The sequence below is a fragment of the Perognathus longimembris genome, chromosome 9 (genome assembly GCF_023159225.1).
Source record: "Perognathus longimembris pacificus isolate PPM17 chromosome 9, ASM2315922v1, whole genome shotgun sequence".
Classification (NCBI taxonomy): Eukaryota; Metazoa; Chordata; class Mammalia; order Rodentia; family Heteromyidae; genus Perognathus; species Perognathus longimembris.
This window is the reverse complement of record NC_063169.1, coordinates 43,532,273-43,550,429: the sequence shown is the minus strand read 5'-3', so window position 1 is coordinate 43,550,429 and position 18,157 is coordinate 43,532,273. Positions and strand designations below refer to the sequence as shown.

General features: G+C 38.1%; 1 protein-coding gene across 2 annotated transcripts; it reads right to left on the bottom strand.

Moving 5' to 3' along the window:
* Positions 1-266: 266 nt before the first annotated feature.
* Smpdl3a (sphingomyelin phosphodiesterase acid like 3A) lies at positions 267-17,602 on the bottom strand. 2 transcript variants are annotated; one of them, XM_048354013.1, is made up of 8 exons: positions 17,301-17,602; positions 11,940-12,099; positions 10,781-10,925; positions 7,762-7,858; positions 5,547-5,716; positions 4,827-5,007; positions 3,423-3,547; positions 267-906 (listed from the first exon to the last, which is right to left on the bottom strand). In XM_048354013.1, the coding sequence occupies exons 1-8, from the start codon at positions 17,401-17,403 to the stop codon at positions 589-591; spliced, it is 1,299 nt and encodes a 432-aa protein (XP_048209970.1). In that variant the 5' UTR covers positions 17,404-17,602; the 3' UTR covers positions 267-588. The 2 variants fall into 2 exon arrangements, with proteins under 2 accessions (XP_048209970.1, XP_048209969.1); XM_048354012.1 differs by having other exon boundaries at positions 11,940-12,153; positions 17,301-17,586.
* Between the last annotated feature and the right edge of the window lie 555 nt (positions 17,603-18,157).

Here is an 18,157-nt window from a genome sequence, read left to right as displayed (position 1 = left end):
AATGAATTAAAAAACTGAAAATTACCATGTGATAAATACTTTTCAGGGCTGGGAATGTGGCTTAGTTGTAGAGTGCTTGTCTAACATGCATGAAGGCCTGAGTTCGATTCCGCAGCACCACATAATCAGAAAAAGATGGAAATGGCTCTGTGGCTCAAGTGGAAGAGTGCTAGCCTTGAAGCAAAAAGAAGCTCAACGACAGTGCCCAGGCCCTGAGTTCAAGCCCCAGGACTGACAACAACAACAACAACAACAACAACAAATATTTCTGACACTTAGAGGAAGTGATTTGTTTTATTGTAAAAGTACCCATTTCAACAAGGGTGTACATTGTATATAATTATGCAATTTTGAAGATGGGGTATGTGTATCCAAATATCATCTTATTCATGGGAAGTTTAAATATGTCTAAGGTAATAAGAATTTAGAATATTATAAATGTACATATTTGGATATCACAGGAAAGAAAGCAGACAAAATTCCATTTCCTGACTTACTAATTCACAAAGATTGACATAACAATTCGAACAAACTGATCTCAGAGATCAGGGTAGTATTACATTTTCTATGAACACAGAGTGGGAAATCCTAGTGATTATACTTTCCATAATTTTGTTTGAGGCACTCTACATAGGAAATATGATCAAGATTCATAATTGCACAAATTTGTAAGGCTTTGCAATTCTTATCACAAATTACACTGCTGTCAAAACTCACAAAATAATAATTATAATATTTTATGAACTCCTTACTGTCTAGCATTGAAAACTGTTTAGCTAATCCATGCAAACTAAGTGGCTGTGCATCCTTGATGTCATAAGTCTGTGTCAGGATATACTCCAGCTTCCAGTTGGACTCTCCCTTGAGATTTGCTTCTGTCAAGTTCAAATAGTACTGCAACATATCCTGCAGTTAAAAACAACAACAGGTCTGGTTCATTTTTTGGCACATGAATGTAGCCACTGTGCAATGTGAAGATTATGTACTGATATTTATGTGGTAGCATTATCGCAAAAATTGATTTTAAAGAAAAATAAGACAGATAATAGAACAGTTTCACTTGTTTTGTTTTTTTGTTTTTGGAAGTAATCAGTTTTGAGCTCAAATTCCATTCTTGTAAAGCAGGAGCTCTGTTGCTTGAGCCATATCTCTAGTTTTTATGAATGATTATTTTTTAAAAAAGGCCTAACTTTTGCAATGGTCAGCCTGGATTTTCCTATTTAAATTTATTGCTATAGTTGGGATAAGTGTACATATAATTTTTCCTATTGACATGAGTAGATCTGAACTTTTTTGCCAGGATGGCCTCAAACCATGATCTTCCCAATCTCTCTCTCTCTCTTTCATATACACATAAATATATAGTATGTACATAAATATCCTACATATGATATAGATATATAATAGATAATTACTTTATTATTATATGATATAGATAAATATAGTATAAACACATATATAGAATATATGTGTTATATAGAATATATAAGTTATATGGAATATATAACATTTAAATTCTATAGAACATATAACATATATTATAGGATACATAATATCTATATCAATATGCCAAATATATATATATATATCTAAACCTATATATGTTTATGTGTGTATATATGTGTATACATATGTATCTATGTGTAGGGAATGGCTATGCCTTTAAGACCTGGGGCGGCTGGCTGCTGGCCCATCCTACCTCCTTCTAGTTCCAAAACGGAAGAGAAGCCAAACCTGCCCCCGCCTCTCAGCGGTGAGCACAAGTGTCATGATGGCGCCGGCTGACCCAGGAGGCCGAGCCAAGAGGTCTCTGCCTCTGCGGGAAGTTCCATGACATCACCGTGATGGACATGCCCATTATCCTATTGTTAGCACCTGGCCAGTCCCTCTCCTTCATGTGTCATTACTGCTATAAGACTGTTAGCCCCTCCCTTGAATAAACAGACAGCTCTTCCACGCCCCCATGTCTTCCTTGGCAGGTATAGGGAGGGGGAGGGCCTCTCGCAACTACACGCTGACCGAGGCTCCAAGTGGACCTCGGCCCCGCAGTTAATTCCTACTGGCCAGAGGATATGTGTTGAGGGTGATAGGGAACCACACAGAGGCGCAGACAGGCCCAGGACCTCTACACAGGCGGAGGTATAGAGCTTAGTCCTGCATATATGTATTTGTTGTAAAAGAACTCCTTTGAACTAGTTCATCAATGGTTTTATACTCCGTTTAACTGAATATGTATAGCTGGAACCACTGGGAGGATGGTGGTTCAAGGCCAGCCTGGACAAAAAGTTAGCAAGATCTCATATCAATGAATTTGACACTACTTCAAGCACCAAGTGTGTGGTACATCTGAAATCCCAACTTATCAAAAGGCATAGTAAAAGTCCCATGGTTAGGGTCAACGTTGCCCCCCCCCCCAAATAAAAGCAAGACCTTACCTAAAAAAAAAAAATAAAAAAAAAAGCAAAAGTGCATGGCTTAGTTGCTCAAGTGGTAGCATGCTTGCCTAATAAGAGCAAGGCCTCGGAGTTCAAATCCCAATACAGACAAAATATATTATTTTTACAAACATTTATTGGGCACTTAGTTGTATAAGTTAAGTCTTATACAAATTTGTGCTTTTCATAAATTCTTCAACAAATCCTTACAGCAACTCAAAGAATTCAGTAACATTTTGATTCCTACTTTAGGGAGGAATAAATTATGTTTTTGAGAAGAAAAGTTAACATTCCTTAGGGAAAAATACAAATCAAAGTCCACAAATAAGAACCTATCTAGGGGCTGGGAATATGGCCTAGTGGTAAAGTTCTCCTATACATGAATCCCTGAGTTCAATTCCTCAGCACCACATATATAGGAAAGCCAGAAGTGGCACAAGAAGCCAGGGACAGTGCTCAGTCCCTGAGTCCAAGCCCCAGCACTGGCAAAAAATAAAATAAAATAACCTATCTAATGAAAGTTTCGTTTCAATGAAGTATGAAATCCATAGAGGGGCAGAAACAGCCACCCTAGGTTCTATCCAAATCTATCCACCCCATCTAGCCACACTTAGAAAGTGCCATCAGACTTTTGGGGTACAAAAAAGAGAAAGCACACCAGGAGACTTTAACATAAAATACAGCTAACATGGCTGTGTTAAAAGTTATGAAAGTTGAGGGCTGGGGATATAGCCTAGTGGCAAGAGTGCCTGCCTCGGATACACGAGGCCCTAGGTTCGATTCCCCAGCACCACATATACAGAAAACGGCCAGAAGCGGCGCTGTGGCTCAAGTGGCGGAGTGCTAGCCTTGAGCGGGAAGAAGCCAGGGACAGTGCTCAGGCCCGGAGTCCAAGGCCCAGGACTGGCCAAAAAAAAAAAAAAAAGTTATGAAAGTTGAGAAAACTTGCATAAATAAAGATATAACTCAGAAATGGTGCCAACTTACCAATAGGGTATAATTTCCAGGCTCATACTGAAATAATCGGACACCAGGATTGTTGGTCTCTTTTTGTGAAACTCCCTTCACCGGTGTAACAGCAGGAGCCACAAATCCAGAATTTATTGGTCTTCCTGGATGAAACATATGTAGAAACACATTTTTCCTTAAAATGAATTCAAGTATACTAAAAATATGAACATGTATCAGAATGAGAGCTCAAGAGAAATGATAACCAAATGCTATGTGATTATTGATGGATCTTGACTTCAAACTAATTTAGAGACACTTGGAAAAATAGGAGAAGTTTTCATAACAATACCAAAAATATTGTTGGGTTTCTTTTGGCAAGTTAATGTCATTGTAGTTATATAAATTATATTACTAAGTGATAAATATTGAATTATGCAAGGCTGAACTAGATTGGATGTTTGTATTCACTTTTAAATACTTTGAATAGACAGATACATAAATAAATACACACATATACATGTTTCCTACAGACACACACACACACACAATAGGTAAATGTGAGAAAATGATAGATTGTAATATGAATATTAGAGGTTGTCATATCATTCTTTATGCTTTTATTTTAAACTTTTCATAATGCAAGAAAAATGCAAACCTATCACAGGTAACAGAAAACTACAAATAAAGATCTCTGGTCTGTCCTACACCCTAAAACAGTAAGAATCTCGGTAAGATTTTGACTAAATATTCACCATTTTTTACTTTTTACATTTCTCCTATAGAGAAGCATTTCTGAGTTAAGAAACATTATCAAATGCTACACAGTAGCCATGTTTAAACCAAGCCAATTCTTTCTAGACAAGAGGTAAATATTCAAAAGAGTTCCCCAGTTACTGAAAAAAGTGCACATGAATTCCTATTCTGTCTACTTTAAACCCAAACTCACATTTTCCTATCAATCTATTGCTAAGCAACTATTTCCTGTCTTTGACTGCTTAGTAGGAGACAATTTCAATTAAGTACCTACAAGTCTGAATTTAAGACATTTTACATCATTGTGTAAATTGTACTCTTTTTAAAATTCTAAATAAAAACAAAACTTAAATAAAAATAACTATGAGTCTAGCCAATAAATAAAAGACAATATTATTTCTGTAAACTCAATGATGCAAAAGAATACCAACGTCTGTTGAGGGCCGAAAAATCAAATGAAAACAACAACAAAACAAATCATGCTGAGCCTATGCAGCTTAGTAGAAACTTATGAGGAATAACCAAATTCCAGAAATGGTATTATGAGCTGTACACTCATCATATAAACATTTGTAAGCAAAGGCTAGTGATAAGTCTTTATTAACATTTTTAATTTCCTCCATCAATATGCTAGACATATGCTTTGCTCTAGTATCTTTGGGAGATGCCAATAGATAGTCACAGTACCTTTTTCATCTGAAAGAACCATGATGCTGTCTCTGTGGGTGTGCCCATAGAACTGTCCTGCAATGACATTGCTGTATCTTCTAAAAATATCTATTAGTTTCTCATTGTAGTACTGTCTCATGGCTGTGATGCCACTTGTAAAAGGCAAATATCCAACTGGGATGTGTGCAACGATATACACCTGAGGCAGAAAATACAAGGACTCGTGACATTCTTTTTTCTGCATATTTATTACAAGTGAATGATATACATGGAAAGTCTATTAATTAAAATTCAGAAAGCAAGTATTCTATCTTTGCTATTCATGAAAAAATAATGAAATGATAAGACTTTCAAGATTACTATGTTTTCATGAATACCACACTGCTATTGTAAAAAAACATTGATACTCTGGCCAGAATACTTTTTTTTTCTGCCAGTCCTGGGGCTTGGGATTCAGGGCCTGAGCACTGTCCCTGGCTTCTTTTTGCTTAAGGTTAGCACTCTATCATTTGAGCCACAGCACCACATCTGGCTTTTTCTGTGTATGTGGTGCTGAGGAATTGAACCCAGGGCTTCATGCATGCTAGATGAACACACTACCACCACAATACTTTTTTAAAATCTTCATATTTTATAATAATTTTCACTTACTGATACCTGATTCTGTCCCAAGATCAATAAATACACAAATATTATCTTCTGTTTAACTCAAGATGATTTTTCATCTATAGGACATACCTTCTCCTTACTTTGCTGAGAGAGGTTCAATGTGTTTTCCAGCCATTCAAATTGATTTGCTGGGTCTGTCTTGTTGATGGTCACAATATTGGGGCCATAGTACAAGTTAGTGTTTAGACTAATGATCCTCAAGTTTGGATTACATTTAACCCTCTGTGAATAGAAGCCACCTAACAGAAGCAAATTTTAAATACAGATTTTTATGAAAACAACTTCTTAAAATTTACAATATAGAACCGAAAGGATGTGCTTATTTCTCATTGCTTAACTAAAAATTCCATTCAACAGGCATTTATTGAAACGTTTCTATGTGACAGAGCCAATGTGTACATTATGAGGTAACAACAGTTGTTCCCAACATTCAGAGAAAATTTTAATTACATGTTTTGGCAGTAAGCAATAGAACTGAATTTTATAAAATAAATATTTTATATATCAACCTATACTTTTATATTGAGACTATGAAATACAAAAACTAAAGAATGGGATGGGGCTCTTGTGGCTCGTGCCTACAATCCTAGCTACTCTGGAGGCTGAGATCTGAGGATCAGAATCAATGCTATCTTTGGCAAACAAAACTGTAAGGCATTTTTCTCTTTAACTAACAAAAAGTGAGATGTAGGAGCATGGCTCCAGTGATAAGTATCAGCTCTAAAAGAGTGTGAGAATACAAGGTCCTGAGTTCAAGCTCCCATACTGGTACAAGACAGAGAGGGGTAGGGGAGACAAGAAGAGAAGGAAAGAGAGAAAGAGAGATCCTAAGGAATAGAAAAAGGTGTAGACCGCACTAGTGACCACTAAGGAAAAACTGTCTGAAAAATCCAAGCTGGTACAATTTCAGGGGTATCCACATTGCTGAGCCATCAATGGCTGACACTCAAAGATTGACTGCTCTAGTGATTTTAGAGCTAGCCACTAGGATATTGCACCTACTTTCATTGCTCTGGGCTCATTCAACATTCACTCCTTTCCTGAACTTTCAGTTATAACTGAGCGCAGACTCTGTAATTTGCTTCTCCTTCCCTATAGTCACAATACCTTATAATTTTCACTATGGTAAGAGAAGGGTTATTTTTTTTTAAAGCAATTCCTTACGATCTAGTAGCAGAATATAATTCTTACCAGAGGCTTCAGATGACAGAGTTGAATCCCTTCATGCACAACATCTCTGCTCCAAATCACTTTTAAGAATATCATGATAGCTTTTTATTATTCTTAATGTTAATGTAGTATTCCAAATGTTACTATACTATGACTACCATTAGAGGGAATATCATTGTGAAACTCGTGGTTTGTAATTGTCAGCTCTTTTCTACACACCTCTCTGCTTTGACTGAGCCTCTCTTACAATACAAGGCAATACTTTCAAATATTGGTCATTCTTTGGGGTTCTCCTTCAATGTATACAAGCTCACAGGTCTGGGATGCATAGGACTAGATACACTTCCCTAGATTAATCTGAACTATGCCCTCAATTCATATATATTGTGATTTCTCAGCAGTAACCAAAAAAAGTAATGGCAAAAGTTTGAGCAAAATAGTAAAAAAAAAACAAAAAAAAAAACAGCCATTGTTGTCTCCTAACTTTAGAAATATGAAAGCTGCATTTTAATAGTTTAGCTTGCCAGGTACTCAGTGGTTCATGCCTATAGTCAAAGCCACTCAGGAGGCTGAGATATGAGGTCATGATTTAAAGTCAGATTGAACAGAAAAGTCCAGGAAACTCTTATCTCCAATTAATCATTGGTTAATCACCAAAGTGATTAATGAGGCTATGGTTCAAGTGGTAGAGCCCCAGCCCTGAACAAAAATGCTATGGGACAGCACCTAGACTCTGAGTTCAAGCCTCAGTACCAGTGTGCAAACATGCACACACACACACCTGCTCACACACAAATTATGGTTATTTAGTTTAAGGTTAGTGTCTATTCTCTCTTATTAATCAATTTCCAATTAGAAACATATATTTCTACATAGATTCTATTCCAATTTTTAAATTTTGCTTCATGTGGAACATCAGGATTGAAGATGGAAAAGAAAGGGAAAGAGCTCTCTTCAAGATGTCATAAGGCATTGTAACTATTCAATGTCCTTTATTTTTTTAAAAAATGCCTGTGCAGGGGCTCTCCAGAATTGACAAACCTCCGCAAACAGTAAGATCAAAGTTTAAACAATATAACTGAGACTGAAGGCAGAATGAAGACAAGTCACTTACCTTTCTTTAAAGTACTAATGGCTTCTTCATCTAGCCATGGTTTCCAGAGGTTGGCTACAGCATCGTATACCTTACTGGTAGCTATCGGCAACTGATCCTGGCCATAAAAAACACAATCCACCATTGAAACTTTAATGATATATGGATCCATTAATTTAAAGATTACTTGAGTGCTGACTATTGTGTTATGCATCTGTAGGTACACTGATGAATACTGGATTGATATGCTATTTGTGGAATTAACTAATCAGATGTCTTTTCTGAGAGCTACCAAAGAAAATCTGGGAGCATGGAAGCAGAAAGAAGGAAGGAAGATAGAATTTATGTCCGTACTTGAATAATGATTTCATTAAAAAAGGAAACACAGAAACACAGACACACAGAGAGATGTACCAGGTATAGAGAAAAGCTCATGTTTTCTTTATGTCTAGGTTATAAGATGATGAGAGAGTGAATTGATGAGACCAAACACAAAGAGCCTGGTATAGCATTCTGAGAAAGTGGGGGAAAAATCATGATTTAAGAGTTTAGGCAAGGAGTCACTGGCTCACCCCAGTAATCCTAGCTACTCAGAAAACTGAGATCTGAGGATTGAGGTTCGAAGACAGCCCAAGCAAACAAAGTCAGAGAGACTCCTATTTCCAATTAACCATCAAAATCCGAAAGTAGAGGTGTTGCTCAAGTAGTAGGAAAAAAGGAAACAAAAGCTAAGGAATAGTGTCGAGGCCCTGTGTTCAAGCTCCAGTACCAGCAAAAAAAAAGGAAGAAAAATTAGTAAATGCCTTTGAGATGTTAAACTATTATAAAACTTCTCAGGATCTTAAATAAAGGTCTGTGTCCATAATATTTTGATTTAAAGAAGTAAATGACAGCCTCAACTACATCCATAATTTTGATTTTTAAATGATATATCTTTGGTATACACAAGTTTATTATAAATTATCATATCAATTTATAATATTACCAAAGAAGTATCTTTGAATTTTAAAAGTATTATTAATACTGGTGAGCTCAGGTAAACTTAAAATACTGGATACAAATACAGAAATTATTTATGAAGTTCAACATTCCTGTATTTTGCTTTAAAACTAATTTTTAAAACCCTTTTCTTGGGGCTGGGGATATGGCCTAGTGGCAAGAGTGCCTGCCTCGTATACATGAGGCCCTGGGTTCGATTCCCCAGCACCACATATACAGAAAATGGCCAGAAGTGGCGCTGCGGCTCAAGCGGCAGAGTGCTAGCCTTGAGCAAAAAGAAGCCAGGGACAGTATTCAGGCCCTGAGTCCAAGCCCCAGGACTGGCCAAAAAAAAAAAAAAAAAAAAAACCTTTTCTTCACTTTCTTATGATCCAATTATAAATAATAATATAAACTTACAAAATATTAACCATTTGTTCAGTTAAGGATGACTGCCAAAATCATAATGGTGCTAACGTAATGTATAACCTTAAATTTTCAGTTGTACCACTGTAACCATAGGGGATTTATTCCAAGACTCCATTTGTATATTAAAAATGCTTGGGGAATGCGTAAGGCATCCCAAATACCATTTATAATAGTATGTGCATAAAATCTATGCGCTTTCTCCTGTACAGTTTAAGTCATCTTCAGATTACCTGTAAAACCCAATAAAATTCAACATTAGGTGAATAGCTGCTATATGTAGAGTTTAGGGAATTATGACAAGCACAAATTTCTGCTGATACTCAAGATATAAGTATTTTGTTGCAAATATTTTCAGTCTGAAGGTCAGTTTAATCCCAGGATGCAAGACATACAGATCTGAAAGAATGAATTCACAGAAAAATCAGTCTAGATTTTCCAATTTTTAAATATAAGGAATATAAGCACCAAAACAATGAGGTGATTCGTCCAAATAGCTGGCCCATCCCCCAAGCCTCCACATCTTCCCATGGTCACTTTTACATTGATTACTGTATCCTGCTACCTTCTCAGTCCTGTTGTGTTGTGGCCTCACCACTGATAAATAAAAAAAAAAAAAAATGAAGTGCAAAAAAGAGCAATCCATCCACCTGCTCAGCCTTGCCAGTGTCAGAGTGAACAGGGCCTCTGGTCCACACTGTTTAGTGGGAGGCAACAGGAAACAATACCCAGGTTTCCCACTGTTACCTCTAGCAAATGTAATTGGTGGGGACACATACCTCTATGCCTATGCTACAGGCTTATGGGGGTTTAATGGAAAAATCACATTTCATATGACATTTGAAATTTCTAAAACCATGAGAGGGGAAATAACAGTTGAATAATAGATTTAAAACATACGATAAAGAAGACTTGCTGATATTAAACCATAACCTAAGGGTTTGACAATAAGCTCAGTGTAGAATTGGCACTTAGCTTATATGAAGCCCTGGGTTCAGTCATACCTTGCCCTCCTAAAAAGGAAAAAAAAAGAAAGGAAGGAAGGAAGGGAAGGAGGGAGGGAGGGAGGGAGGGAGGGAGGGAGGGAGGGAGGGAGGGAGGAAAGAAAGAAAAGCCAGGTGTCAGGGATTCACACCATTAATCTTAGCTAGTTAGGATCTGAGGGTTGCAGTTACAAGCCAAGCAAATCAGACAAATGCAAGAGAGATTCCAAATACATAACTAGCAAAAAGCCAGAAGTTCAAATATGGTTCAAGTGCAAACATTTGTCAACACCAATCTTCCTTGCTAAACTTGTCATGGAAAAGAAAATTAACATGCAAATTGTTCCAATGAGAGGAGAAATTGAAGAAGATAATAAAAGGAAAAGAATACTCTACAGAATGGGTAATTTAGTTCTGAAAACTTACTATTAAACTATCTTCTAATTAATAATATATCTTAATTCTTCTAAAGTACCCAGAGCATTTGTCTTGCCTTCCTTGACTGTCATCTTTAAGAATATATCTTTCCCTTCGGGATACAGTTCCTGGTCCCTACCACTGGCTAGTTTTGGTCATAATTTAGAAATTATTGAGGGGAAAAGTCCTGGAATTTTGACATCTGATTTTGACATCTAAATTTGACATGAATTTACCTGTGGCCAGTAGTCATGGTTTCCCAGTGCAGGGAAAACCTGGAAGTTGGGAAAAAGGCTCTGGACTGTCGTTGTCATGTTAGTGATGACCTTTATAACAGTATCTGTTGAGAGTTCAGGTACTGGAACATGAGGTGGACTATCACTTAAATGGAGACAGAAATAGAATGAACAAAATCTGTGTTAAGAAACTCACTAGATGCATTTATGCTACATTGCTAAGCCCATCATTGAAAACTGTTCTAATATAACAGACTAAAAAGTTCACAATCGTAAACCTGTAAACCAAGTTATTCAGGAAAGAGGATCACTTGGGGCTAAGAGTTCAAAACCAGAATGGGCAACATACGAGACCCTATCTCAAGAAACAATAAAAACAATACAACAAAAACGAGTTTATTAGTCTTCATCCTTGTTTCCATATATTGTTTTGTAGAAAAGGGAATATATATATATGAATATATGTATAATATATTAGGAATACCAGCCTATTTCAATCCGTGACTAAATTTTATGATCAGTAAAACAAAACTACAGTATCAGTAAAGCAAAGATTTCAAACTCTGGATTCAAATGTTAGTTTTGTTGATCACTAGTTTTATACAATTGTACAAATTATTTAGATGTGCATTATCTTCATATCTGTTGTAACATAATAACAATCATACCAGCTATTAAAAAGTTAAATAAATTGTACTATATAAATTAACACAATACCAATCACAAACAAATACTCTATATTAGCCATGATCATTATTTTAGCAGGAGACATACAAGCCTCATCCCTCTTTATGGTAGATAGAAATACTTAATTTTACAACTAGAAGATGTTTCCCAAAATTGTTCTAATAGGTTAAGTCGAATTGTTGTCATTTTCCTTATCAAGTTACCACATTAATCGGTACTTCCAGATGTGGATGTAAGAGAACACTAACAGAGAACATCTCTTGGTTAAAACTAACATATTTCTAAAGTTGGTATTATAAATTAACCTTTTTATCTCTGATAACATTGACTAATTGGACCTAGCATTTTTAACCCGAATATTCTTAAAACATAATTGTTCTCCTTAACAGAATTCAGTATTGTAATGAAACTTAAAAAAAAAACTTTAAAAGAAAATACTAGAATATTGAGAAGTATCAATATAATAGCTTACCCTGTCCATATCATGAAGGATGCTTCTTGTCCTGAGTTTTTAATAAAATCGAAGGCTGACAAAATAAGTTGATAAGGAGAATCGCACAAGACGTCTCCAAAAGGGCCGGGATTGGAGGCATTTGCACCTTTAGATGAAGCACATACCTTGGTGTGATCATCTGTGATGTGGTAAGTAGGGTCTAAATGTAAATCCGTCACATGCCAAAACTGCCCTGTGGATTAGAAAAAAAAAAACCCTGATAAATCAGCTTCACTTTTAGAATTCCCATACATTTAAACTAGAGACAGTTGCCACTCTCTATGATGGATGAAAGTCCTCATAACCTAAGTTATATATCATAAAGTTAAGTACAATCGTTCCTTTTGAGAAGATAAAAGTTCAAAAACCAATAGGAAGAACACAGGATATTGATGGGTATGTCTGAACAAATGAACTCAACATTACCTAAGAAAAGTGAGAGCCGGGCTCTGGCAGCTTAAATCTGTAATCCTATGTACTCAGGAGGCTGAGCTTTGAGGACAGAGATTCAAAGCCAGCCAAGGCAAGAAAGTCCACGACTCTTATCTCCAATTAACCACCAGAAAACCGGAAGTGGTATTTTGGCTCAAAGTGCTAGAGTCTTAGCCTTGAGTAAAAAGCTCAAGGTAGTGTCCACACCCCAAGTTCAAACCCCATAACTGACAAAAAAAAAAAAAGAAAAGTGAGGAAAGGAGTGGTTGGGAGGGATGGGTGAGAATGTTGAAAGAGGCATCATTGATCAAGATGCATTGTACTTATAAACTGCTTTATTAAATGGCAATTCCCTCATACAACTACTTAAAGGTAGTAAAAAAAAATCAAAAACACTTTAGATCAAAGATGAGATTGAGCTGGTACTGATGGCCTATAAACCTACCTATTCAGGAGGCTGAAATTTTATTGCAATTTGAAACTAGGTTGGGCAGGAAAGTCTGTGAGACTCCTATCTCTAATTAGCTACCAGAAAAGCTGGAAGTGCAACTTGGCTCAAGTGGTAGAGCACTAACCTTAAGCACAAAAGCTCAGGAATAATGTACAGGCCCTGAGTCCAAGCCCTAGGATTGGCACCAAAAATAAATAAATAAATAAAAAGATGAGTTTGCATAATAAAATTTATTGAGACATTTTTCTGAGAGCCAGTGATCATATTATATTCTTGCTTAAGATCACATTACCTTCCAGATTTTAAGGTATGTTAAAGTATTTGGACTCCTCTGAGAAAGGTATTGATATAGTTCGCCAACACCATACAAATTAAGTAGATTGCAGAAACAGAAAATGTTTATCTCACTTTATCTTTATATAATTTTGCCTTTCAATACTAAAGAACCAAAACCTTTACTAGCTATTTAATAAAAATGCAATTTTTAGTAATTTCACATAAACACAATACGAATTCCCTGGGTTTTACAATGCTGCATGAAGTAAGAATCTTGAGTGGCTTTCGAGCTGAGAAACTAGTGCTTGATCAATTAGATAATTGGCTGAAGCACACATGTATAATCTGAACCTCACTTTGAATTGCTCCAAGTTTTCTCATATAATTTACAGATCATTTCAATAACTGGGAGCCTTCTACTATGTTAACTCGTTTTAACTTTGATTTTTCACACTTTCTTGAAGATTTACATGATAGTCAGTTTTAATAGCTGTACTTTTAAATAACCACGCATAATCAGGTCTAAGTTCTTTTTTTGGAAATGTAACTTTCAGTACAAAACCGATTTTTGGAGCTGCAGATGGGAGCACATTTCCCTTGTTTGAATTTATTACCATATTTATTTTGTGAGTATGTTTTGTACTTTTTTCCCTCAGATTGCTGTTTTTAACTATTTCTATATTTGCTTTCAAAATAAACTATTAAAATACATAGTATTTTGAGCTCACTGATTACCAGCACTTTACATAAGAAACACATCAAAACTTTCATGTATGAAAAGATAATAAAAGCTTAAATCATAGTGTTGAAAAAAGTACAATGAAAACAGTAAATTTGTTAAAGTGGAAAGAATGAGTTTGTCTTTTGAGTGGGTACACATAACAATTGGTAGGCAAAAGAGAGATGGAAGTCTGTAATAAATAGTCACACAGGACCAGAGGCCAGTGGCTCATACTAGTAATCCTGCTACTAAAGAGGCTGAGATCTGATGATTGTAGTTTGATGCCAACCCTAGATAGGAAAGCTCTTATCTCCAAACAACTACAAGAAAAGCCAGAAATGGTGCTGTGGTTCACATGGTAGAGTGCTAGCCTTGATCAAAAGAAACTCAGGGACAGTGTCCATGTCCCAAGTTCAAACCCCAGGACCAACAAACAAACAAAAAAGTCTTACAGGCAATTTAAACAGTACTTAGCCTTCTGGAAACATCTTCTAAATAGGTATAATAATAATGTCTTCTGTGAGATTTAGATGATTTAGAAGCCAGGGCCTTAGAAGATGTATGCTTAGTAAGCTCATATTCTACTGTTATTGTGTTCTAACACTAAACCTGAAATTTGAATTGAAATTTTCTTTATATATATATATGTATATATATATATGTATATATATATATGTGTGTGTGTGTATTTTATTTATTTATTTATTTATTTTTGCCAGTCCTGGACCTTGGACTCAGGGCCTGAGCACTGTCCTTGGCTTCTTTTTGCTCAAGGCTAGCACTCTGCCACTTGAGCCACAGCGCCACTTCTGGCCATTTTTTATATATGTGGTGCTGGGGAATCGAACCCAGGGCTTCATGTATATGAGGCAAGCACTCTTGCCACTAGGCCATATTCCCAGCCCTGAATTGAAATTTTCAATTTCTAAATAATCATTAAGTGTTATCAACTAGTTACTCCATGTTAAGCTGTTTTATATGCTTTCCATGCATTAGTTTAATTCTATCCTCCATTTTCCAGACAGGGAAGTGAAGTGCACAGATATTATATCCAAGTCACATGAATTTGGGAAGCCCAAATTCTCTGTTGCTTTTAAGCAGAGAACACACTTTCCCTGCCTGAGTTCATGGTCATGCATCTTGTCTCATCTCACACAAAAATAGTCAGGGACATCTACATAAGAGATACTGTGGAGATTAAGGGAGATGATATTATGAACATATTACAGTTATATAACACAAAATTTGAAATGTACTGGGGGTTCATACATCTGATGCAATCTAGTACCTACCTGATTTCTCCAATATCTAGGATAGGTCTGACCCACCTAGGCCTTAACAAATATTCTTTAATTTATATCTCATGACATTTAAGCCAAGGTATATTTCAGAATTTACTCAAGACTACATGACTCTGTATGAAAGCTGAACTGGAACCAGTCTATCAAGACTTTAGTGCTCTTTCTACTACATCACATTGCCAGACAGACAAATGAGGGGGTAATTAATTAGGTTCATTGAAGGATTACTTTAAATAGACGCCAAGAATGAATCTCTGGAGGCCTCACTTCCTGTTGGTAATATAATTGTACACAAAAGCTGTGTGTGAATGTGTGTGTGTTTGTGTGTGTGTGCTTATAAGGTCTGTAGAATTGTAACAGAGATCATCACTGCAATTCAGACTTACTGTTCTATAGACAATCTTTAAAAAGTGTTCCCAAAATGCATGTGGGTGCAATCTATCTAGATAAGTGCCAAAATTACATAAGAAAATCTTCAAGTCAAAAAGAAATTATAATTTATCATCAAGAACCTATTGAACCACGGCAGCTATTTAGATGTGTGGTTGTTGTTTAAATAGATGTTAATATTTATACTGTCAATTCCCATGTACTAAACACATAATAGCTAACCAGCTACTAAATCTAGAGTTTGGTAGAGTAGTTGTTCTCTCAAAACTTTCAGTAGGGCAGGAACCTGAGACTGACATTTTAAGCACACAGAAGCAAAACCAATAAGCAGAGGTCAGGAATGGTGGAAGGTGTTATGAAATAGAAACATTGGAGAGTGAAGGGAGAAAGGATACAAATCTTATCAAATGGAAAAACGCATAAAATAAACCACTAAGTCAACACTGATGGCTTCTGAACCCAGTTTATTTTTCTCCTTCCTCTACACCAGGTGGTCATTCCACCGTTCAATTTCCCTACCAAAACTGAGAGATAGAAAGAAGATGTTCACATAACCCCTGAGAGTCTCCATGAATTCTTTAGTAATTAAACCATTACTAAACCAAAGGATGAATTTGTCTATGGGGGCCCTCAGGCAATCCTGAGCCATTTTATCTTAAAATCAAAACTGTCAGAACTAAAGTCACACAATTCCAGCTACCCTAAAAGTAGCTGCCAACACATGTAAACATTTGAGGAGCAATGTCTTGTTGACTGACATTTCCCACAGTTGGAAAACCAGATTTACAGTTCTTGTTTCCAACTGCCTTAACGCTGAGTCATAAGAATTTGGCCCTTCGCCCCAAAGCAGAGAATTTTCCCCCAGTAGACCCCTGAAGTACTGTGCAGAACAGATACAGCTAGAAAATGGAAAAGGAAACATGATACAGACGCGTGCGCGCACGCACGCACACACACACACACACACACACACAGACACACACACACAGTACTAAAGGCCCTTATGAGTCAACCCCAGAGACAGTTTTTCCCTAAAATAGAACAGAGTAATTATTTGTTTGTTTGTTTTAAGGGAATGGGGAGGATGTGACACTTCGATTTTTGAAACCTCGGAAGGAATCCTACAATCAGTCTCTCAACAGACATTCTAAACAGACTAGTTGTCAGGAGGAACTATTCTCCAGTTTAAGCCTCCTATTCATTACCAGGAGAGCTGGTTAAGCATACTTTGGGGTCTATCCTGACGAGACTGAAAGTTTGCCTTTTACACAAGTCAGGGTGTTGTTACTGCTGTTGAATGGGGGACTGTGACACGGTGAGATACATTTGCAGTCCCAGTCACTGTATTAAGTGGTGGGAATAAATACAACTGATGCCTTGGTAGGGAGCCAACTGGGCTTGGGACAGCCCAAGGCCAGCCGTTCAACTTCAGGCTTCCTTTCCCTGGAGCAGTGGCTCTTCCTCTCTTCCCCCAGCAGCTGACCCACGCACCGGAGGTAAACAAATGCCAGGCGGGCTGCACCCTTGGAAGGCTGAGGAGCGCTACGCGGCGGGATCTTGATCCTAGCCCCCCTCCACCCCCACCCTAAACCTGATCAGATCCTAGATCTCTTGCAGTTTCGCTCCCAGGAGCCTGGGTCAGCACGGTGGCACCAGCGGCCCAGCTGAGCTCTCAGCGGAGGGCGCACGGTCCTGACTTTGAGCTGCCCTTGAGCACAGGCGCCCCGCGCGGCTCTGGGGACCAAAGGGGCTTCGGACCCACCACTCACCCACCGACGGAGCGGGACACCCGGGTGCCAGGGGCAGCCCGAGTCCCGGGCGGCCGTGCCAGGTGGCCAGGAGGCAGCAGAAGAAGGCGCCCAGCAGTGCCATGGCGGGCCGTGGCCACCAACCCAGGGAGGCTCGGGCGGGCTCGGATGTCCTGGGACAGGCAGCCCCGATGGTGGGGGTGGGGAGTTGGGGCGAAGAGGCCGGCGGCACAGGGCGATTCCGGGTGTAGACGCCCGGTCAGTGGATCACGTGCAGATGCAGATTCTCCAGAGTTTATCTGATCATCAGCTGCTGGGGAGTGATCTTAAACTTGCTCTCTTGTTTCTTAGTGTCAGCCAGTGGACATGCAAGGAATGTGCTTGGGCCAGCCCCGACCTCCCCAGGCCACCAACACGCACTACAGTGGTAAGCTCCTTTGGCAGGAAGTTATAAAGAGCCATTTGGAGTGAGGTGCGATTGGGACTGAACCACGGGAGTTTGGGATAAGGCAGTGCTTGAGGTGCTGGACCGGCACCATCTAGAAACATTGTGGGAAATGCAGATTCCACCGCAGAAACTCGGGAGAGCCCAGCCCGAGGTATATTCACAAGTCTTATGTGCGATGAGAGGAGGAGGAAGGTGGGGTGGGGAAGAAGGAAGAAACTTAGGGAGGGAGGGAGGGAGGGAGGGAGGGAGGGAGGGAGGGAGGGAGGGAGGGAGGGAGGGAAGGAAGGAAGGAAGGAAGGAAGGAAGGAAGGAAGGAAGGAAGGAAGGAAGGAAGGAAGGAAGGAAGGAAGGAAGGAAGGAAGGAAGGAAGGAAGGAAGGACGGGAGGGAGGGAGAAAAATAAAACAGTGGAGTGCAAAAGCCTTCTAGAG

Excerpts from the sequence above, each read along its gene's own strand:
- Smpdl3a (XM_048354012.1), bottom strand. The coding sequence starts at position 17,403 with ATGGCACTGCTGGGCGCCTTCTTCTGCTGCCTCCTGGCCACCTGGCAC. Across the intron at positions 5,008-5,546 it reads CTCAGCAAAGTAAGGAGAAG|GTGTATATCGTTGCACACAT; the intron begins GTATGTCCTATA and ends TTTCTGCCTCAG. Across the intron at positions 3,548-4,826 it reads GGTTCTTTCAGATGAAAAAG|GAAGACCAATAAATTCTGGA; the intron begins GTACTGTGACTA and ends TGTTTCATCCAG.